This window comes from Myxocyprinus asiaticus, chromosome 46 (genome assembly GCF_019703515.2).
Source record: "Myxocyprinus asiaticus isolate MX2 ecotype Aquarium Trade chromosome 46, UBuf_Myxa_2, whole genome shotgun sequence".
Lineage (NCBI taxonomy): Eukaryota > Metazoa > Chordata > Actinopteri > Cypriniformes > Catostomidae > Myxocyprinus > Myxocyprinus asiaticus.
In genome coordinates this window covers 28315493-28339925 of record NC_059389.1, presented here as the reverse complement: position 1 = coordinate 28339925, position 24433 = coordinate 28315493, and the positions used below count along the sequence as shown (strand labels likewise).

The 24433-nt window shown below is 38.1% G+C and overlaps 1 protein-coding gene across 1 annotated transcript in view; it reads right to left on the bottom strand.

The window, feature by feature from the left end:
• The window catches only part of LOC127436283 (retinoblastoma-like protein 2), a 58154-nt gene that overhangs the window by 32574 nt on the left and 1147 nt on the right, over positions 1 to 24433 (bottom strand). Inside the window, exons 3-6 of the mRNA XM_051690349.1 lie at positions 15521 to 15721; positions 15000 to 15064; positions 2699 to 2827; positions 2372 to 2532 (exon numbers count right to left, since the gene is read on the bottom strand). Coding sequence (XP_051546309.1) covers positions 2372 to 2532; positions 2699 to 2827; positions 15000 to 15064; positions 15521 to 15721 — 556 coding nt within the window. The remainder of the gene's footprint in view (positions 1 to 2371; positions 2533 to 2698; positions 2828 to 14999; positions 15065 to 15520; positions 15722 to 24433) is intronic.

Below are 24433 nucleotides of genomic sequence, written 5' to 3'. Positions count from 1 at the left end.
ATGTTTGATTAGAGATAAGGTCTTTACCTTATTAGTTAATAGAGAAACAGCAGTTTCCCTTTGCATAAGATAACAGACATAATCTATTATAGCAACATCCAACCCAACCTTTTGCATCTTTGATACTATGCACTTTCTTCACCTTTTGTAGTATTCTTAAACATATTAGTAACATTTTGCAGTTGTTGTTCATTATTCTTGTTTATCTTTTTGTAAAAAAAAAAAAAAAAAAAAAATATATATATATATATATATATATATATATATATATATATATATATATATATATATATATATATATATATCTTTTTGTTGTTGATAATACAGTAAGAGGTTCTAAAGATTAGGCAGAATTTCACGAAATCCTTTAGAGTATTCAGATAACTAACTCCCTCCAACTAACATATTTCTAATTTATTTGAATGTCCATTTTGATTATTCTTATACTGCTCAGGTGAATTCCTTATCTGGTGTCCCACGGAAAATAGAGGGAGGGGCATTAAAGGTGCTGTAATCATTTTTAGCTGTTTTACTTCCTCGAGACTGAGCCGTTGGATTAGCTACTCCCCCCTTTCCAAAACTCAGCACTCCAAAGATGCTTTATTCATGCAAATGAGCTTTATCATGCAGAAACAGTTGTTAAAAACAACAAGAGCAAAATAGCGTCCTCAAGTGACAACTGTTATGAACAACATGGCTTAAAAATGGCAGTATGTCTCAATAATTCACTGCAACTACAATACTAATAGAATGTTCAGCAAAATGATTGACAGGTCAAAAGCGTCATTGTACGCGGCCCGTTGACACTTTTTTTGTTTGCTGTTTACAGAGTCTAGAGCTGTCACAGAGACAGGTGAGATATCTTACAACACTTATTTCAGTAATATTTCTCAGGTTGTAGGAAATTTTTTTGCACTCCTTTCCATGAAATAAATTGCTTACAGAACCTTTAATACACACACACACACCCACCCACACACACACACACACACACACACACACACACACACCATCTTGGTGCGGCTATCCTTATGAGGACTCTCCATAGACATAATGATTTTTATACTGTACGAACTATAGATTCTATCCCCTAACCCTACCACTAAACCTAACCCTCACAAAAAACTTTCTGCATTTTTACATTTTCAAAAAAAACAATGTTTAGTATGTTTTTTAAGCACTTTGAATTATGGGGACACTAGAAATGTCCTCATAAACCACATTTATAGCATAATACCCTTGTAATTACCAGTTTGTAACCTAAAAAATGTCCTCGTAAACCACCTAAACCCGCCCACACACACACACATACACACACACACACACACACACATACACACACACAAACCTTAAGCGACGTGCAGTGTTGGGGAGTAACGGAATACATGTAACGGGATTACGTATTTAAAATACAAAATATAAGTAACTGTATTCCACTACAGTTACAATTTAAATCATTGGTATTTAGAATATAGTTACATTCAAAAAGTATTTTGATTACTGAAGAGATTACTCTGCATTTTATTGTCATTTGTTTCATTTAATATTTAGTCCTTTCAGATGGAAAACATTTATACATATAAATGATGCGATCCAAAGTGCATTTGAACAGCAGTGAAACACTTTCTTATGATGTGTTACATTCATACGAGCAGACAGAGAAGTACGTTTGAAGTAAGTTTGGAGCAGAATAAATAGAAATAAACCTTGTGTAAATTGTCAGCTTTATGCTAAGCTAAAATGTTATTTCTAGCCATTTTATATGCATGATACCAGGCACGATCATATTTTTTTATCAAGAAAATTCACACTGGATCACATTTCTTTTTTACTAGCAACACCTTAAATATTAGGGCAAAAATCATATTCTTGTTGTTTTCCTGTAAAAATATCTAAAAATCTTAAAACAAGATCAATTTGATTAATCTTGTTTTAGAAACAACACTGCATAAGATATTTAGGTTTTTCAGAGAATGTATTTTTAACATGTGTATTTTGTCTTACTGTACTGGCAGAGTTTTTATAGTCAAAACAAGTGAAAAAAATCTACCAGTGCTGAAGAAGTAATCCAAAGTATATAAAATACATTACTGACCTTGAGTAATCTAACGGAATACATTACAAATGACATTTTACAGCATGTATTCTGAAATCTGTAGTGGAATACATTTCAAAAGTAACCCTCCCAACCCTGGTGACATGTTATAAAAAATCAACACATACTTTGGTGTCTTGTGTGAGGTCCACTACATAATTGAGTGATCAGGTGATAATCACTTTTTTTTTTTCATTTTGATTTCATGTTGCAGCAGACAAAAATAAAAGCTTTATGGAAATACATGGCATAGATATTTTGTGTTACTTCCAGTACCTTGCGTTCAAAGAGTTTCTTGATGAAGGGTTTCCAGAAATGTTCCTTCACTCCTTTGGCCTCCAGCACCAGACCATCATGCAGTTCACACAGCTGTTCTATGAAACATAAAGATCCTGGACCTGGTTTATAATCTTTACTGCTGAAGTCCTCAGGCAGTCCTGCACACAAATCCAAACATAAACTCCAATGTTTCATTGATCTTCAGTAATCTCCTAATGTCTGGACAACTGAGTCCTAAAGAAATGGTTCGTTTTGGGTTTTAAAAGAGTGAGTAAGTGTGTGTGTGTGTGTGTGTGTGTGTGTGTGTGTGTGTGCATACGGCACCTTTAAATGAAGGGTTGAGCAGATCTTTTCTGCTGGAGCACAGCAGTGAGTTGCAGTAAACCAGATCCAAAACGCACAAAAGCAAATGATATGAGTTCACCAGATCATCACTGATCATCGGGAAATTTCCTGAATAACAGAGGAAAAGAGAGAGAGAGAGAGAGAGAGAGAGAGAGAGAGAGAGAGAGAGAGAGAGTAAATTATATCTGTGTTGACTAGTTGAAAAGGAAATGTGGAAAAAACAACACGTTCTTAAGTGGTTGTTTGCAGCACACTAAAGGCCCCAATATACTTCCTATGAAGTTGAAGAAGAAACAAATATGACATCATTTAGAACTAAATCTGGCCAAAAAGAAGGTGTTTTTGCATTTGTTTCTGTGGTTCGTAACAGCTCGCCTTGGCGAACGTTTAGCAAAACTTCTTACAGGCTGCTTAAAACCTTCTTACTGCCATTGGTCTATGTCAGCCAGTAGGTGTGTCCTGGATCTCCACCTACCTTAAGGCCAGCAACTACTTCCTGTTCAGTAAGTTAAGATCAGTCAACATGAACACATTGGCGTGCAAAGTTATTAGCGAGCTGGAGCAAATTTACTGTACCTACATCTGTACGATTGTTTACGTAGAGACATTTTCCAAGAAAATGTCATGCATTTTTTTTGTTTTTTATTTAATTAGTTCAAAGGAATCAAATCTACTCATATTATTAAGTGCAATTTACTATTCACTCTTTTGTTTTATATGCTGCTTTACTCATGAGCCTTCTGCAGTGAAAGCCATTCACTCATCTGCCCATGCCTATCATTATTCTTTTCTCTGTTTTTTTCCCATTAACATTCTTTTATTCACCAATCTTTGCAGTAGTATCAGTGTCATCATAAATTACAATAAGAGAGTGTAATCGGCGCACATTATGGCCACGTATAGCATGTTAGCGCATTAGCATTATGAATTCAGAATGTAAACAAGACAAATTGCGCATTTTCTACTATATATTTCTTAAAATCATAATCGAGTGGTTAAAAACATATTTTACTGATATAGGGGGAATCCTACTCATAGAATGTGGCATAAAGTCATTGATAACACATTTTAAAATCACATTAGTTTAGGTTTTATTAAGCGTCCTTATATTTAAATGTACTTTTAAATGCCTCACACAGTGGTGCGGCAGGTGTCTGAATGTTCACAAACAGTATACTGTTGCTCGGCTGTTTTGAACTTCTTTTTACGCCTGAACAAAGAATAACTTCTTCGGAAGTATATCTTTATAGCCTTAAAGGTACAACAAAGACCCTTGCTCTTATCAAAATCCTATTTTTGATGTATATGGTTCTTTGGAGTTTAATGAAGTTCTTGATCTTTCATTATAGGTTCTTCATATCAGTGTACTGGTTTCTGGATTCTTTAACAGCACCACAGCATAGATCAGTTTCTAAAATGTTCTCTTCCTAAAATAGAAAATAAGAAGTTCTTTGTGGAGCTAACAGGTTATCCAATGACATCAGGCAGTAAAACCCTTTGAGTGTAATTTAAAACTTTATTTTTAAGCATGTAGTTGTGTTAGAACATAAATGTTTCCTCAGCTGAAGTTATATGGTCTTCCAAACATATCACAGAAAACACATTAGCAGAACAATACTGTTGATGAACTACAAACATATATCAAAGAGACAGGCAGCCAAACCTACTTCAACAACAGGAAAAGTCTGCAAAAAAGAACTTGTGCTGTTAGGCCACAGTGTTTAGATTGATAAGTTCCTGTTTAATTCATTTGAGTTACCTGCCAGTACAATGCAAAAAAAGCATTGAGTCTGAATGTAAAAATAGTTAAACAAAAAATAAGGCTCCATCCATGAAATCAAAATAAGAGTTTTGTGGCTTTTACCCCATGTCTGTTAGCTTTGAGCCAATCTATATGATAGTGTACTCCTAAAAATCAACAAAATTCCCTTTTAGCAGATACAGTATGTACATTTACAATTTACAGTCTATATTCTATATCTTCCAGGAAAAGGGACAAAAAGAGGGTTTGACATCTTGTTCGCAGGGGTGTAAACTATTTTTTTGTCCAATAAAATGCTCTTTAAAATGATCAAAATGAATTTTGATCTCCTTTTTGACTTCTTTGATCAGACAAATGAAGTCATTTTACACAAAACAGGATTAAACTAAAAAGTAATACATTTCCATGATGAAAACTGGATGCTACTCGTTGAATTGAAAAAGCAACATAATGGAGTCATGTGACAACAATATAGCATACAACATTTATTGTTGCATATAGCATACAGTTCCACATACTGCAGCACCCCAGTGCTGGGAAGAAGAGCCTATGGCCAAAACAGAAGTTCCCATCTAGGAGAAGTCATTAACCAGGAGTACTTCCACCTGCTCACCCTCCAAACATGGCACCACACACAGCTGAAGCTAGTGATGGGCTAATGGAGATCACCATAAAAACCTGAGCCCAGTATCACTCGAGAAAGGTGCCTATTCATGTGAGAAGCTGTAACAGGGCCATGTGGCCCAGATGCTGAACAGTCGCTGAGGACTCAATGGATACCCTGGTACGGTAAAAACTCCAGATCAACTTCGGTCCCCCTGCCCCTTTGCCCATTTCAAAGTTGTAGTCTGAATATACTAAAAAGATAACTTTTAATTTGTTAAAAACTACTTCCTCTGTCTCTGGTTATGCTGCCTTCATGTGCTATTGACTTTGTTCAATCAAAAGCAATACAAAAACCCAAAAATCAGGGTTTTGACCAAATTTCAAACTGCCCATTGATCTTTTCAATTAATTTTGACAGGAAACATGGATGACGCCAGGTTCATTTACAAAATTTTTTTTTTTTTTTTTTTGAGTAACTTTTATTTTGACACCAGTCACACCATAATGCATATTACTAAATTAGCTTGCTGACGATAATGGAATTTTTGTCAAGTACAAGCTATTTTCATGGTGCGAAAACGTACAACATGCATTATTTTGGTGCAACTCATTACTCTTCTTGCCTTGGGGTGCCACAATAACTTTTTTATAAAAACAAAACAAAACAAATATTAGGTAGCATCACAGTCACTTTAAGGCAAGTCAGTGGTCATGTTTATAATGCCTCCGAGCAGCTATTTTCTACAGGTACAAGTACAGCTCCTATGTACTTAAATGTTGAAAGACCGAAAACTCCAAAACAGTTGGTCAAGATTATGATCAAATAACATATTTCAAATTGGCAATAAAATATGACAACAATTGTTTAATAAATGTAGCTTCTTTAGCTCAGCTCATGCTAAAACATGCTACTTTCCAGACAGCTAATGCACATGCAAGTTTGAGTAAACTGACAATGTCTCTCTTAAAAACGTGACTGGCTCTTTTAACTGTATTGTGGAACTTCCATTCCTTCAGGTGCCATATTTAGCGTTACGATTTCCCCTTTCATAAGTATAAGAATGTCCCATCTCATTCTATGTTTCTGGTAGCACACAGTATAATGTGCTGTATGCAATAAATAGTATGCTAGTATTCCATTCCCTGCCATGTCCATGTGTAAAACCCTTAAAAAGCCAGGAAGACTTTTTTAAAGATAAGCAAACATGCTGATAACATGAATATAAATACATGCTCATACTGTATATTGACTCAGAAATCATCAGTTCACCCTCCTGTATCATTACATTAGATATGATTATTACAAGCAGGCCTGACAACATGCAGTATGCACCCTGTGCAACCCCTCACTTCTTTACATTACGAATACAAAAAGGAATCATTTTAGTTTCAATGTTGTAAAACACTACATTTGTAATAGAAATGGAAAACATCTCAAGTTCAAATTAAAATGAATTTACAAAGAATGCAATATCTAACTCTCATGCATTTCTCTTTATATTGCGTAATGCGACAATCATAGTCTTTGCATGTTTATACAGTAGAAGACATGTTTCCCCGCATGCAGAGCTGCAGAATGAGTGTTCCTCCTCCATAACAGGAGGAGATGGACAAAGATCTGCCCCAGTGCTCTCCCACTGCACTCATGCACACACAGACAAGCCCTGACATGTCATCTGTGCTGTTGCTATGATAAGTGACGCATGCTGAACATGAGGAAATAATTAGATCAGCTGGAGCCCTGTATCTCTGCTACTTTCTGCCTTTTAAAAGCATGACTTTCACTGTAAGTTGTGTTTGCTAAAGCTAGCATCTCCATTACTACTGGTTTAGGATTTGAACAAACTCTTAACACTACAAAACTTTGGTGTGTAACTCATATTTGTTTTACAGACACGAATGATACCTTAAACCATGTGGCTTGTTAAGGAGGTGTGCTAATACTTTTCTTAGGGATCAGACTTATAATTTCACCTGGCGAACAATAACACAGGCAGAAACATCCTATAGACTTTGAAGGAGGGACCAAGCCATATCTAGATACTTGAATTGGGGTGGGCTGTTTCATTTGGGCGAGTAAACAACTAACTAGCAACCAACCAGAACACCCTTATTTACTGCGTAGCAACACACTAAAAACACTCAGAACACCTAAGCAACCGTATAGCAACATCTTGGCAAAAGCACATGACACCCTAGCAACCACATAGTAAAGACCAAATTATGATTTGATTTTCCGTGTGCTGCTACTTCTTGCACACATTACGTGCAACCACATTTTGAGCACAGCACGCACAGACTTTGTGTGTCCTTGACTGTCCTAAAAGAGCAGTCGTAGTGCATTGAATGCTTTGGTATGGGCTCACAGTCTAAAAATATACTTTGAAGGACTGATTGCTCGAGATGGAATGGCACGCTGAAAAACTAAGTATACCGTAGCAATCGGAATACCTAAGCACCCATACAGCAACAACCTGGCAACCACCCACAACACCGAAACAACCAGTGTCGGGGAGTCACTAACTAAAAGCAGCGACACAACTAACTTAACTAAATTCACTTTCCAGTAAAGGATTCACTTATCACTTACTGAATTTATTAGGAATACAAGATATGCATCAAAAACAGTAATGTGACTGAATTACTTGCATAACTGGACTAACCAGAGAACCAAGTTGTCCTGAAAATCCAAAACCTGCGTAGAATTTGCAGAGCAAATAACTAGAATACAAACTTGAACTGTGACGCCTGAAGAGCAGGTTTATTGATACTTTTGAAAAAGATATTATGGATCCGCACGGCAAAGACATAAGGAAGGAGGAACGCACACACATAGTGCTCTCAGAACTTCCAGGCATCCCAGGACAAAACAAGACCAACATAGACACTAGACAAGACAAAAGCCAAAACCTAGGGAAGGGAGGGTGGGGGGAAAGAGGCGTATGGCACAAACGGGATAAAACAAACAGACAAGAAAAGCATAAGTTCAGACAAGAAGTCAGTGCAAAAAGTAAAGTCCAGGGCAGAGCTGGAAGAACATACCAGGACAGAGCTGGCAGGACAAGCCAGGGTGGCACTGGCAGAGCAGGCCAGGGTGAAGCGCCTAAACTGGGCTTGGTTAGGAGTGATGATTTGGCTTGGTGTGATGGCTTGGCTTGGTTTTACGGCTTGACTTTGTGTGATGACTTGATTAGGAGTGATGATTTGGTTTGGTGTGATGCTTAGCTTGGTTTGACAGCTTGACTTGGTGTGGTGGCTTGATTTGACTTGACTGATTGACTAGGCTTGGTGATTTGATTTGGCTTGATGGCTTGACTTGGCATGATTAACCTAGAGATAACTTAAGGGAATAAGTGGGATCAGGTGCCTCTAGGACAGTCACGAGGACAGATGGATCCAGGATGGGTGCGAGGATAGACGGTTCCAGGATGGGAGCGGAATCAACCAGGGAAATGACTTCCATGGCCATGAGCACTGGCAGTGACGGGAACGGCCTCTGTGGCCATGGGCATTGGTAGTGGCATGGGTGTGACCTCTGTGGCCGTGAGCACAGTCTGTGACAAGGGAACGGCCTCCGTGGCTGTGAGCACAGGCTGTGACAAGGGAACGGCCTCCGTGGCTGTGAGCGCAGGCCGTGACAGGGGAACGGCCTCCGTGGCCGTGAGCGCTGGCAGAGACTGGGGAACCGCCTCCGTGGCCATGAGCGCTGGCAGAGACTGGAGAACAGCCTCCGTGGTCATGAGCTCTGGCAGAGCCTGGAGAATGGCCTCCGTGGTCATGAGCACTGGCAGAGACTGGAGAATGTTGTCTCAATGACTGGCTGGCTCTAGCTCACTCTCGAGACTTGTTGTGTGCGCTCAGGGACCTGGTGCTCAGTCACCTCAGCCGGTTGGGGCGTTGGGTCAACTGGGGAAAGAGCAGCTTTCCCCAGTACAGAGCATCTCTTTTCTGGGGTTGGAGTTAGACTCAGTCTCTATGATGGCACGCCTCACGAGCGAGCGCACGCAGACAGTGATGAACTGCCTGAAGTTGTTCAGGTAGAGCATGGCGGTCCCACTGAAGCATTTTCAGAGGCTCATGGGGCATATGGCGTCCTTGACAGCGGTCACGCTGCTCGGGTCGATGCATATGAGACCGCTTCAGCACTGGCATCAGACTCGAGTCACGATGTGGGCATGGCACCGCGGCACACATCGTGTGGTCATCACGCCAATCTGCCGCTACCTGTTCAGCCCTTGGATGGGCCTTGCATTCCTGCAGGCAGGAGTCTCCTTAGTGCAAGTACCCCAGGTGCATCGTGGTTATGCCAGATGCCTCCGAGTGTGGCTGGGGTGCTGTGTGCAACTGTCACACAGCCGTGGGCTCTGGGACAGGGCCATGACTGCGTTGGCAGGTCAACTGCCTCGAGTTGCTCGCAGTGTTGTTCGCCCTGCGGATGCTTCGGCCGTTGATCCAGGGCAAGCATATGTTGGTCTGCATGGACAACACGGCGATGGTAGTGTACATTAGCCGCCAAGGCGGCTTGTGCCCGTGTCGCATGTCGCAACTTGCCCGCTGCCGCCTCCTCCTCTGGAGTCATCGGCGACTCAAGTCGTTGCAAGCCACTCGCATCCCACGCAACCTCGACACGTCATGACAGGTCACGCTCAGGGGAGAGTTGAGACTCCACTCCCAGGTGGTCCAGCTGGTTTGGAGTTGAGTCGGTCAAGCACAAATAAGCCTGTACACTTCCTGGGAATCCTCCCACTGCCTGCTCTGGTACGCCCTGACCGAGACTTCCCTCGGCACAGATGCGCTGGCACACAGCTGGCCCCGGGGGACACACTGGTATGCATTCCCCCCAGTGAGCAAGTCATCCTAGTGGCACCCTACTGGCCCACCCAAACTTGGATCTCGCACCTCACGCTCCTCATGACAGCCCCTCCCTGGTGAATTCCCCTGAGAAGGGTTCTCCTCTCTTAGGGATGGGGCACCATCTGGCACCCACAATCAGACCTCTGGAATGTTCATGTCTGGCCCTTGGACGGGACGTGGAAGACATAAGTGGCCTACCACCCGCAGTGGTAGACACGATCACTCAGGCTAGGGCTCCCTCTACGAGGCGCCTACATGCCTTGCAGTGGTGACTGTTCACTAAGTGGTGTTCTTCTAGACAAAAAGACCCCCAGAGATGTGCAGTTGGGTCGATTCTTTTCTTCCTACAGGAGAGGCTGGTGGGGCGGCTGTCCCCCCCATCTTGAGGGTGTACATGGCCGCTATGGTGGAGCACCACAATGCAGTTGACGGTAAGTATTTAGGGAAGCACGACCTGATCATCAGGTTCCTTAGAGGCGCGAAGAGGTTGAATCCTCCCAAACTGCGCCTCATTCCCTCATGGGATCTCTCTGTGGTCCTGCGGGGAGCCCCGTTTGATCCCTGGAGTCAGTTGAGCTAAAGGAAGTCTCTTGAAGACTGCCCTCCTGACTGAGCTCACGTCCATCAAGAGGGCAGGGGACCTGCAGGCGTTCTCTGTCAGCGACATGTGCCTGGAGTTGGGTCCGGAATACTCTCACATGGTCCTGAGGCCCCAACTGAGCTATATGCCCAAGGTTCCCACGACCCCGTTTAGGGATCAGGTGGTGAACCTGCAAGCGAAGCTGCCCCAGGAGGAGGCAGACCCAGCCTTTTCGTTGCTGTGTCCGGTGTGTGCTTTGCACATCTACTTGGATCACACGCAGAGCTTTAGAGGCTCTGAGCAGCTCTTTGTCTGCTTCAGAGGATAGCGGAATGGGAGCGCTGTCTCCAAACAGAGGATCGCCCACTGGGTTGTTGATGCCATTGCTTTGGCATACCACACCCAGAACATGCCACCCCCCTTTGGGGCTTCGGGCACACTCCACCAGGAGTGTGGCGGCCTCCTGGTGGAGTGTGCCCGAAGCCCCAAAGGCGACCAATGGCGCCTCTTTGGCAGACATCGGTAGAGCAGCGGGCTGGGCAACATCCAATACCTTCGTGAGGTTCCTCAATCTCCGGGTTGAGCCGGTTCATCCGTGTGTTGGCGGGACAACTGGCCGGGTGTACCGCTTGCATATATCGCCTTTCCCCTCCTGGAGGGGGAGATGTGCGCTTTTGCCCCCCAGCTGTGTTCACGAGACCATGGACCCTGGATGTATTTCCTCCTTAGCCCTGTGGCAGGCGAGTTTATGGAGAAACTCGATGCCAGCCCAGTACATGTGCTAGTAGGACCTGTACTGGGGTAGGTCTTCCACATGCGCTGATTACCTGTCTGTAACTCCATGTGATGTATCTTCCGTGAGACAGTTTCCCCGTTGGTAAACCCACGTCTTCTTGGGCAGAGTCTCCTCTGCAATCAGTCGCCATGTTTGTAGAGCTCCGTCCTCTCTGGGTAGGACCTACCACGGGGACTTCTCCACATGCAACACTGCCAACAAATCTCAGTAAGACCATGTGACGTATTTCCACATATGACCTCCCCTTCAGGCAGGGTGTGGTCTTATGTCCCTCAGTCAATTGATTTCCACTCTTTTTTTGGGGAGAAAAAAGAGGAGAAGAGGCCATGGCTGGGGTAGCCTGTCCCCATTTTTTGGGCAGTCGACTTGTCCCCGAGGTGCAGGGGACCGTACGACACTCATAGGAGCATTGGGGGAGGTTACGTGATGGCCAGGTGCACTGGCTACGAGGCACGCAGTGGTCTGCCCATCTCGCACCGCCAGTCCACATAACACAGTTCAGCTAGTTGTGGCATTTCGTATAGGGACCTCTAGTGTCACTACATCGACACAACGTCAAGTGAGTGACAGATAGGGAATGTCCTGGTTACTTGCATGCAAATTCCACTCGCCAATTCCCATTGGCCTTTTCTCAAATATCAGAGGTGTATGGGGCTCCAAAGGGCGAAGCCTAATGTCACTACATCGACACAACGTCTCGTTCCCTACATCAGGGAATGGAGGTTACGAAAGTAACCAGGATGTTTTTTTCCCTAATGTTTCTTCAAACTTTGTCCAATTTTCCTAAACAATGGCTCAAATAATTCTCATGAGTGAGTTGCACAGAGTGAGTCTTACTGCATTTTGATATTTGACTGTGTTAAAGAGTTATGCAAGCACATATTTAACGAAGTGGCTCAAACAGATTTGAGGCTGTATCTCGGCAACCCTTTGTCCTATTGAAACAAAACTTGGTACTTGCTTTATGAGGACCATGGTCTGAGGGCACATGCACAGTTTCAGGACAACACCACATATAGGTCAAAAGATGTAAAAAATTGATATTTTTGCCTGTAACTTTTGAACCATATGTCCTAAAATCATGGGGTGGATTCCTTAGGTCATGCGGATTTCAAAGATACCCATTTTTCTCATGTCAGCAATCCTGATCCTCCGCCACTGAATTTTATTAAAAAGTGATATGTTTTTAAAGCAATGTCAGATTTAAAAGAGAATTTTGATGTATCATAAACATCATATCCTGAGGATATCTGAGCAGTTTTGAGACAGTGCCACCTATAGTTCAAAAGATAATCTACACTTGTGTGCTGACTCTAACCTTGCAATGTCTCTTTGCCATCAGCCTGAAATCTCTTTAAGGGTTGTGAGTTCAAATCCCTACCTCAACAAATCATGCATTTAAAATTTCTGGTGTTATGGATATCTTTGCACTGGGATTACTAAATGGTTGCTGGGCTTTTCTCCAATCAAATTTGGATTTTATTTTTGTTGTAAACTTACATGAATTCAAAGTTGATTATGGTGACTACAGTGATTGGCTGTGATTGCTCTATGCTTGGTATTTCCCTTTGGTAACTGTCACTGTTGGTTTAGTGAACTGTGTAGTGACTTGTTGAAAGGAAATTCGTAGGTTCAAATCTATTCTGAGGCGATGTGTAATGTTGTGTGTGTTTGCACTTTGTCATTTGTGATCTTTGGGTTGTGGTTAATGCTGTGCAATGCTTGCCATACGGTGCCATAATTGCTGCTTGCAGCTATATTTATTATTATTCTGCTTCTTCCTCCCAGCGGGAGTCTATGGCAGCCCATAGAACTGTTCATAGGAAAATGTTGAAATTTGGCACACTGATGAAGGTGGTTACGAATAGTGCCCATAGTAATTTGGGACCTCTAGGACAATCTCCATAGCGCCACCACCAGTCCAAAAATTCAATTTTCTTTTGCGTGTATCTTTTGAACCATTTTTCCTAGAAACTAAATTATTAAATGTTTCAAAATGTTCACATCCTTCAATCTTTGTCCAATTTTTCCAAACAATGGCTCAAACAAATCTCCAGACTGAGCCGCACAGAAATTATTATAAAGAATGTTGATTTTTTTTCCTTTGTTTAAAAGTTACGGCAGTGCAAAATTAACGAGGTCGATGTAAAACTGCATGTGAGGCTGTATCTCGGCAAAGATTTGTCCTCTCAAAACTCAACTCGGTATGCTTCATCGGGACCATGATCTGAGGGTACATGCAAAGTTTGGAGACAGTGCCACCTATTGGTCAAAAGATGTAAAAATTTGCTATTTTTGCCCGTAACTTTAGAACCGTATGTCCTAAAATCTTGGGGTTGGTGTCTGTGGATTCCTTAGGTCATGTGGATTTTTCATGTCAGCCATACTGTCCCTCCACCACATTGAATTTGATTAAAAAGTGATATCTTTTAAAAACATTGTCAGACTTAAAAGAAAGTGATTATGCATCATCTACACCATGTCCTGAGGATACCTGAGTAGTTTTGAGACAGTGCCACCTACAGTTCAAAAGATAATCCACACTTGTGTGCTGACTCTAAGCTTGCGATGTCTCTTTGCCATGGTTGAGATAGAGCATTGGACTACAGCTCAAAAGGTTGTAAGTTCAAGTCCAGCGAAGAGCAATTTTAAAAACTGTACTTCTGTTGACCTCTGAGTCTTCATGTTTAGCTTGATACTATATAGGATGTACTACATTGAATAATTCCTGCTTGAATTCAAAACCGCTTTGCATTAAAATCAAGATAATCTCAGCTATCGTTTTTAGCTGTCAGCTTGGAATGTCTTTGGCATTGCCAAGATGTGTCAGTTGAGTGGCCCAGTGATTAAATCATTGGGTTATGGCTCAAGGTTGTGAGTTTAAGTCCAGTAAAGTATAGTTTTAAAAACTGTGCTTCTGTTGACCTCTGAGTCTTCATGTTTAGCTTGATACTACGTAGGATGTACTACATTGCATAATTCCTTTTGAATTCAAATCCACTTGACTGTAACAGTATTCTCAGCAATCGTTTTTTACTCTTCGCTTGGACAGTCTCTTTGGCATTGCTAAGTTGTGTCAGCTGAATGGCCCAGTGGTTAAAGCATTGGAATGATGTTCAAAAGATTGTGAGTTTGTATCCAGCCAAAAAATGTTTTTACATTTAGACTTTGGCTGACCTTTGAGTCTTCATGTTTTGCATTCTACAATGTAGTCCTTCCTTCACTGTGTAATTCCTGCAAATACTAAGCTGACTGTGGTTAACTCTGTGCTTAGGTGTGCTGATTCACAGCTAGGTATGTCTCTTTGGCGGCTGTTCACCTTGTGGCGGTGTAGTGAAGTGGATTTAGTGCTTAACTGTGGTAGGGAAAGTCATCAGCTCAATCACATTGCAGGGCGATTTGTGAAGTAGAGTGGGGTTGCACTGTATGTCATATACATACATTGTGTTTTCTATTGTGCAATTTTTGCTTGGCCCGTAATTGCTTCTTGCAGATATATTTTCCATTGTTTTTATCTATGAATTAAAAAAGTGGGGCAATTCTGGTTTTGTGTATTTTGACCAATTAAGTAATTCAATTAATTATACTCTTATCATACTAAACTGCCAAATTAAAAATAAATGGCTACAAATGTGTAAAAATTGACCTCTATAAAGAAATACTATGGTGACTGATCTGTTACCTTTAGCATGTATGAAGAGGATCCAGCAGAAGTTGAAGACTTCAGTGACAGTGCAGGGATATCGTCTTAGGACACAGAAAATATCAGTCAGCACAAACCTGATGATTTAATGAATCATGTCTGGCTGTGAATAGTGAATTTCTACAATGACATCAGTAACTGAAAACTATTGCGTTTGAATGATGCTGCATCCACGCTACTAGGTGTTAGTGTAAGTCCAAGACAACATCAACAAAAACTCACTGAGTGCACCTTTAAATGTTTATTTCTTCCATGCATCAAGACATTTTTATGTAAAACTGAAGATTTCATGTTTAATGTCTTGGGATTGTTTTATAAAAAGAAACATTTGAACCATGAAATCTCAAATACATATGCAGAAAAATGTAATAGTTTGCTCATTTACATCAGACAATTGACATATCCTGGGATTCTTTATCTTATCCAACAGTATGTTTAACATTACAAACAAATACATAATGCAGTTCATGCAGTGTTCAAGTCCTTGCCAACAAACTCACCTCTGTTTCCGGCCTCTGTGTGTTCTTGGTAATTCTTCAGTGGGTATTTTAAAGATGTCTTTGAATATGGGCACATATTTCTTAAAGACGACAGCGGTGACTGTGAAGTTTCTCTCTAGTTTCTCGGTGCTCTGCTGGAACTCTTTGTGCAGGTTGGCCATGTCCTGCCATTTCTTCATTTTATTAAAAAACTCTATCAAGCTGAAAAAAAAAAAGTTGGTCAAACTCTTATTCAAGGGGTGAGAGTGGACATTTAGGACTTTCTATATGTGCCCCTACACTTTTTGGTTGATAATCCATTGCCCCCATTAGACTACAGAGTAATACAGTTCATACTGTACAATAGGGGTGTGCAGCGAAGCCATTATCTGTATATGTATCTGCATTTGTTCATATGACAAAATTATTTGTATCTGTCTCTGTATTTGGATAGAACCGGGTGTCGGCGGGGCTTAAACCGGAAGTGCGTCAAAACTAAATGAAACCCCCGTTTTTAAATGTTACTCTTACATTTATAGCTTCTACTAATAAAATATGCCTTTCATAATAATAGCTTAATAATAATAATAATAATAATAATAATAATTATTATTATTATTACTATTATTAATTATAGAATTATTATTTAATTTAAATTATTTAATTTTTTTTCTTACCAGATGAAGCTGAATTTGTTGGCCACATTAACTGTGGAATATGTTGTTATATGTGGTATTTCAAATATTAATATCTGCATGAAACAGAATTTTTGTTTGTCTGTGCATGTATAACATTATTCTGCAGGAAGCAGAATTTGAAATGTCAAGCACACATTTTGCAGTGAATAAAAAATACAAATTCAAACATTAAAAGAAATGAAAATAAAACAATATAGCCTACAAACAGGTGAAAGTCCCGTACGTCTGTCAGGATTTTTTATGACAGGATGCAATTATTTAGTTAAACAATAATAATAACAATAATGTTAAATTTATATAGTACCTTTCCAGAGCTCAAGAACACTTAACATTCTGAAATTTAGCACAGTTTAAAGAAGGGGAAAAAAAAAAAAAAGACTGAGCATGTTTCAGTTTCTTTTTATATAAGCAGGAATATTCCTAATATGAATACTCTATGGAGCATTTAAACCTTTATGGAGCATTTTTACTTTTTTCAGAATAAAGTCTTTACCAGATAATTACCTTAATCGCTGATGTGGATGTATATGTGGTCAACTTTAGGAGACGGATGGACGAGCTCTGATGTGAAATCGTCACGTCAGGTCAGGAATTTAACATTGCGCTCAGATTTAGGTTATAAATAAATGCATGGAATCATGTGGGAATTGTGTGATACATTAACAAACATTTCAAGAAGTGGAAAGTGTATATGATGTCATATCTTAGTTAATGTTACACTTGACAAGCTCCAGATGTGCTCAATTATCAGAGACGGCAAATGGAGTTGAGACTTCACATTATTTAGAAATCACACCATACGCATTTTCATTCATAAGGTTTACACTTTAGAAAGATTAGCTGCACAGATTCATAAATTTGTGCTTGTGCTTCTTGAATAATTAGTCAAACAAATTTTACATTTTTAAGAACATTATTATAAGATATTATAAATTTTCTAAGATATTTTTGCTTTGTTGCTTAATTTTCATGAAAACTCATTTTTAAAAAATTCTCAATATTCGCATTACTGTAAAGAAAAAGGAAAAAAATTCCCATTACTGTAATGCGTCCAGATTTTCATTATTAGGGGTCAAGCATGAAGGGCTGAAACTCTATTGTATTTCTATTAGAGCCCAAGCACTGAAAGTGCGGAGCCCCTATTGTTCTTCTAAGGATTATTATTATTCTTTTCAAGGTTTTAGGTACTTTTGGGGTACTTAACAAGCGTGAAATTTAAAATGGGTGTGTAAGAAGGCCTCTGTAGCAACCCATTTTCATCTACAGTCACCAAAATTGGTATATATATATATATATATATATATATATATATATATATATATATATATATATATATATAGTTCTCATCAACTTTCATAATTATAGTCATTAGGTCCACCAAACAGGAAGTTGCCATTTTGGATTCTTTTGAATACTGCAGTCTCTGAACTTTTAAATACTCCTCCTAGGTGATTCATGAGACTGTCACCACATTTAGACAACATTATGCCAAGACAGTGAAGATGCTAAATTGCGAACAGATTTTGAGATATCAAATGGTGTTGCCATGGCGAGGCATTAAATAAATGGCGAAAAGTGGGAAACAGGAAGTGTCTCATTTCTGCTGTGTGCAACGTGTGATTTAGATCAAAATTGAGACTATGTTTAGTCTTGTGGGCTAACCACATGGATTTGTCTATTTCGGGTCATGGTCATAGCCTCACCACCTGGCAGCAGGAAGTGTGGCTTTTACAACAGACTTTAAAATAGTCCTCTTATATTTACTCAAATTGCTTCAAAATTGTTAATGTCAAATGCCAAATGCATGTGTCCACCTTGCATTGTTTTCTGAAAGCCACCGGGTGGAAAGGGACTGGTTGTGCTTGGGCCCGTCATCGCTGCTTGCAGCGTTATTTATTATTATTCTTCTCCCATAAATCTGATCGTGCAGACCAAACCATAAGGCCTAGAGACAAGAAACTTTGGGGAATGGTAATACTCACACAGCAATATACACATGTTCTTACCCCGATCGGCCAATAGGTGGCACTATAACAAAGGCAAATGTGCTTTTGGTCATAACTCCTGAACGGTAAGGGCTAGATATCAATATTCTTTTTTCCTCTGAATCCTTGAGTCAAGGCCGATTTTATTTTAGTCTATAATTTTCTTCTGGCATTTTGAATTTTTTGAAAAACCTACTTTTTTGAACTCTTAATAGACTTTTAGTCCGTTCGGCACAAATTTGGTATACATCATCTACAGACCCCCCTGAGAAAAAGTTATCAAAAGAATTTCGATCCGTAAAATTGCTCAGAAGATATTAACGATACAATTCCTTCTATTTAATGTGATTTGAGTAATTGATCAATATCTACACGACACAAACTTCAAACATAACTAAACCCAGTATACATAGTTAACAACACGCTTAGAAGATGTCAGCAAAGTTTCATACAATTCTGCCCCTAGAGGGCGCTACAACTAAAAACCTGTCATAACTTCACAGCCGTTTGAGCAACAAATCAACAAAAATGGCCGCCAATGGCCAATCAAATTTCAGCACATTATAACTCATATTGGGAATGCATTTTTGCTAATAACTTCAGAACGGTATAGACTACAATAAAAAAAATTAGCTTCTCTGAATACAACAGTGCCCCCCAGTGATATGGTCACATGGATTTCCATTCCCGCAAGAACCAGACAAAAAGTTATCAAAATAATTTTTATATGTCAAATCGTTCTGAAGATATAATCAAATACGTTTTGGCCCATAACAACTAATTGGCCTGTATCTTATGAGCACAATTTTCAAACTTAACTTATTATAGATGCACAAAAGAACATTCTGAGGTAACGCAAAATTTCATCAATTTTACAGCTATAACATAAGAAATAGCTATTTTTACAACTGTAATTGATGCTGTACATAAAAAGGCTGTTGTACTTTTTGTTCACCAGAGGGAGCCACACAACAAGAAATGTCTTCAAAGAATACTAACAGTTATATTTTGCCATTCAGCCTCTCCTTGTAAATCAGATAAATAAATCATTAAATTAACAGCTTTTTTCTTCTTAATTTCTCCTTTGGAAGAATAGCTTCTGTTGTTCTTATTTGTCAGTTGCTTCGGATAAATTTAATGAAGAAAGGTAATAAGCATTCATAAGCTATAGATTTTTTGGAAATGAAAACAATGGCTGAGGGATAGATTTAAACACTATTCGGACAGGATTAATTTTATATGTGGATGTGGGGGAATTGAATAATTACCAGAGCTTCAGTCATTTTAATTCCATGTCATGTCAGTAATTCTATTCAGACTTTTTACGGTGTGCGTGTGTTCCCACACTGGTAAAAAAACAAATAAAAATGCAGCATGTTTTATCTACTATAAAACGCCCTGTAATAATACGCCTTGGTGATATTAATAGCCTGTGAATTGACATGCTGGTAAAAAGCCTGTAAATCAGCACATTCCAGTGATGTAGGTTAACAAGACACCAGAAAATGTAAGATGCGCTTTATGCTGGTGAGTTCACTCCACAAACCTACGTAAGATTCGAGTTGGGCTCTCTGCGTCATTATTCAAAACTGTTTGCATCCATATGATCAAAGTTCATAGTTGTTGCTTCTTCCCCGAACACAATTTAATATGGTAATATTGCGATTGTATATTGTGTGTATCTACCACATGCCATTTGGCTTCTAATGAAACTATCATACTGAAATTCATTTACAAACTCATGCAATTAGGCATAGTAACATGAGAGTTTATTCGTAATGTGTCAACAAACAGCATGAAAGACGAGCTTGTGCCTGTAATAGTAGGGATAGACAGCTAAAAATAATAATGAGACAGCGGTTCAGGAGACGTGGATGATGTTTTTATTTTCTAATTATTTTTTTGTCTGCTTCTTCCCAATGTCTTTTAGTCTTGCGCTCTCTTTTTCATTGACTGTTGTTTACTGCAGATCTCTTGCTTGTCGGCATGAATGCGCACACCTGACGTCTCGTCAGACAAATTTCAAGCAGGTGATACTTATAGTAGCAGAGTAAACAGATGGACCAGCACATACAAGATGCTTGATAACAGGGTTGCTGCAGAGTTTTTAAAATAACATTTGAGACTTTTTAAGACCTTTTTCAATACCTGAACAAATAAATTGATACTGTATACCTATACCAAAACAAACCCATACAAAATATATAAATAATGTATCACAGACTCTTACTTAAACAGGCAGGGACACACATTCAACATGGCCTTAACACTGCATATCAGTAAAACAGGGTAGGATATATGCAAGTTTAAAATACTCAAGACATGTTTTTCACATTTATATCACATTAAAATTGGTTTATGTACCATTATATAAATAAATACAAATTAGAGGTCGCCAAATATTGGATTTTTCTGACATGATAATGTGTTGAAAGAAAAGCAATTAATCTGCAAATAGTTTTTAAAATTAGTAGCCTATATTAAATGTTCTTCATCTTTCCTTCCTGTGATGGGGAGGGCCAGACAGAGGCTACAAGAGTCCAAATTGAATTAAATTCCAGATGCAGTTTATGGTGCAACCAAAATACCAATAACTAGGGATAAAAAAGGAAAAAAAAAAAAAAAGATTTGATTAATAGTGCATAACTTTTAACTTTAAAGGCTGAAATACACCAGGGACTCTTATTTTGAAATGTTTGTGCTTCACTGCTTCAAGCTGCTCATTCAAACAAATAAGGGACATAAAATGTGCACTCCTACAATAATCTACAACATATTACAATATAAACAATTAATAGTAAACAATGTCATATTTCATCAACACTAAATCATCATCATCAACAGCTGATCATTAGTGATCACTTTCCGTTATGGCCTAATGATTGTGAACTGCTCTGCAACAGCTGGAAACACTCACAAGCCCCCACGTGCTTTGAGAAAATACAGTAGTGTTGTGTTTTTACTTTGAAGGATGCAGCGCATGCATTTATTTAATTAAATCATATTCTTTTGAAGTTTGATACTCACATTAGGTCATATCACAATTTCTGACACTCCGCAGTCTAACTGAAGACCTCTTTAAATAATAATTAACACTTTGTTGTATCATTTAAGATATTTAAGAGTTTTTCTGACCTTAAATTTGGGAAAACTGAATTTAAGAGATTTTAAGACTTTTTAAGGATCCGCAGGAACCATAGAACTTTTTCAAATAATAATCCCGCTATTTGTGCCGCTTTACCATCATCCGTGGTGAAGATAGGAGAAGCTGCCCTGATAGAAAACATACATCACCCAGATATCTGTTTGAAATGTGTTTACATCTGGAAGACTTATTTTTTTGGTTGTTTGCTTATCTGCAATACCTCTATAAGACGTATGTCAATAAGTGTGTCTCGGATGTCAATAAGACAATAAGCAGATGTCTTTGCCACGTTTATGATTTAGAATGTTTGTAAATCTGATATTTTTAAGATGTTTAGCAGATGCTAATTAGATTGTGATGCTTTCCAGGTGAAAATATCTAAATCGGACATCTCTGAGATGTACGTGTGCTATCTGGGTGACATATGCACACTCACAGAAGAAGATAACTCATGGACCAGCAACCTCTAGTTATAGTTAAAATAAAACGGATAAGGCAGATAGATTTATTCTAATTAATAATGTAATACTATTAAATTTAAAATGATTAACAATGCTTTAAACATATAAAAGTAATTTAATGTTATCAGGTGGATTATTTAATTTAATTGTATTGATTATATCTCTTAGGGCCTATAAAGGTCTTAGATCATATCTAATATTCACAACATGTGCTTTGTGGAATCTTTTTTCAATGTTTTGCCCACAAAATGATCCAAAATACTTTCAACAACAGCAAAACCCATTGAAGAAACTGTTAGTTTGACCCTCGCACTCTCATTTTCATCCTGTCAAAAAACAAATATGGCGCTACTGTGAATAAGGTGAAAATGTATGCTTAGCCACTGATGATTGCCGCTTGGGGCTATATTATATAATATTATGACCATCATGCAATGAAATCTCTTTATGATCAAACATCAAAGATATCAAGTAGAAATATCCCACATCCAAGTTTCACGTAACACAACATAATAACCAGACTTTCATTCTGATAAGTTACATCATGGCAACCAAAAAAATACAATTCTTGCATTAATCTCCAAAACATCACATTCTGTGACAATACCAGTCTGTTCTCATGACATACAGGGAGCTTTGTACAAAAGTACTTGTCTATTTTAACTAGTTGTTAATTTTTGCCTTTTATGATTACATTTCATATGCACTTAAAGTGGCTTGAACCCCGATAATTGTTGCTTGCAGCTATATTTCTCAATTGTAATTCTCATTGCTGTTATCTATTTTTTTAATTTTATTTAAATCAGCATACATTACATTTTACATTTAATAATTTAAAGAATAATAAAATAAAAAAAATACTACCACGATGTACATGTATACTGTATTTCAGAATTTAAATAATATATGATTATTTTTGTAAAACTAACGTTACCATTAGTTAATGCATTAGATATAATGACCTTTTTTTTTTTTATTTATTCTTTTTTTTACAGCATTTTATTAATCTTGGTTAATGTTAATTCATCAAGATACTATTGTTGTTGATTGTTTGTTCATGCTAGTTTATATTACAATAACTAATGTTAACATATAAAACCTCTAATGTAAAACATGTGTTAGTATGTAATAATTAACATGAACCATGGTTAATATATTCTATAACATATTGTTCATTGTTAGTTCATGTTAACTAATGTGCTTAACTAATGTTTACGAATATAACCTTATTGTAAAGTGTTACCATTATTTAAATGAGTGTTATTTTTGCCTATTGTACTAAGAATTTGTACTTAATTGTCATTAAAATAATCTCATATTGCAAAATCTCACTGATCTTTAAAATCGGTTTCATTTTATTTAAGCAAAATATAAAATGTGAATTCTCATTTCGTTACCCTTTTAAATGCCTTATGAAGGGTTTTATAACCAAAACGTTACTGTGTTAATAAATATAAAGTAATTTTTGCAAGAAAAAGCAGGACCTTTTTCTATTTCATCATATCAGTGTTTTTTTTTCTTAAGCACCTGCTGATAACCAATCGGGTTTTTGTTTGCTCTTTTTGTTGTTTACTTGATTTGGGGTGACAAATGATCCAGATATATAATTCACAGGTTTCACAGGATTCACCCATATGTATTCCTTCATGGTATGGTGTAGCCAAATGGCAAAAATGTAATTTCTTTCACCTTCTCACCTTTCAGAAAAAACTACAGCACAATGCATTGTTGGAAAGGAAATGTAACCAATAATATGCAGTTTTAAAGCCACATGACATTTGATTTTTGTCTCCTTACAGGGGAGAATCCTGCTGAAGTGTTGCTCTAATTTTGCTCTATTAAACACTTTTCAGTGTGTTTCTTCGACATCATGATTCTTTGTTGCATCTTTGATAAGTTCATTATATGCTGCAACTTAATCTAAAATAGTTTTACAGATAATTGAGAAATGTTGCCATATGGCAACACTGTACTACAATAATACTGTAATTAATTAATAATTCCTTACATTTATATAGAGCTTTTCTAGGCACTCAAAGCGCTTTACATAGTATAGGGGGACTCTCCTCAACCACCACTAGTGTGCAGCATCCACCTGGATGTTGCAACGGCATCATCAATGGAATTGCACTAATGCATTTTCTCAAAGTATTTTATAGATGGTGGCATCTATTATATTTTTGAAATTATTCATTTATTTGGGAATGTTTACAATAATATAAATGCATTTATGCATTACTAACCCATGATTTGTATTTCTTCGTTTCAGACAAAAATGAACACAGCAATGTTTTATGGAAAGGGCAAGAAGAGTGCGCAGTGCTCACTTCTGACTGACAAAAGTAAGGATGAGCTAGGCTTTAAGACAGTGAAAATAATCAAAAATACCGAAGAATTAATTTTATTTAGAATTATTTACTAATTAAAAAATATAAATGTAATTTAAAGAGATATATATATATATATATATATATATATATATATATATATATATATATACATATATATATATATACATATATTTATTTATTTTAAAGAAAAAATAGGATTTGGACCATTTCCATTGTGGTGCATCATTCCCCAATTTTATTTTTATTAATTTATTATTATTGTTATTATTATTATTTACATTTTTGTTAGTAGAG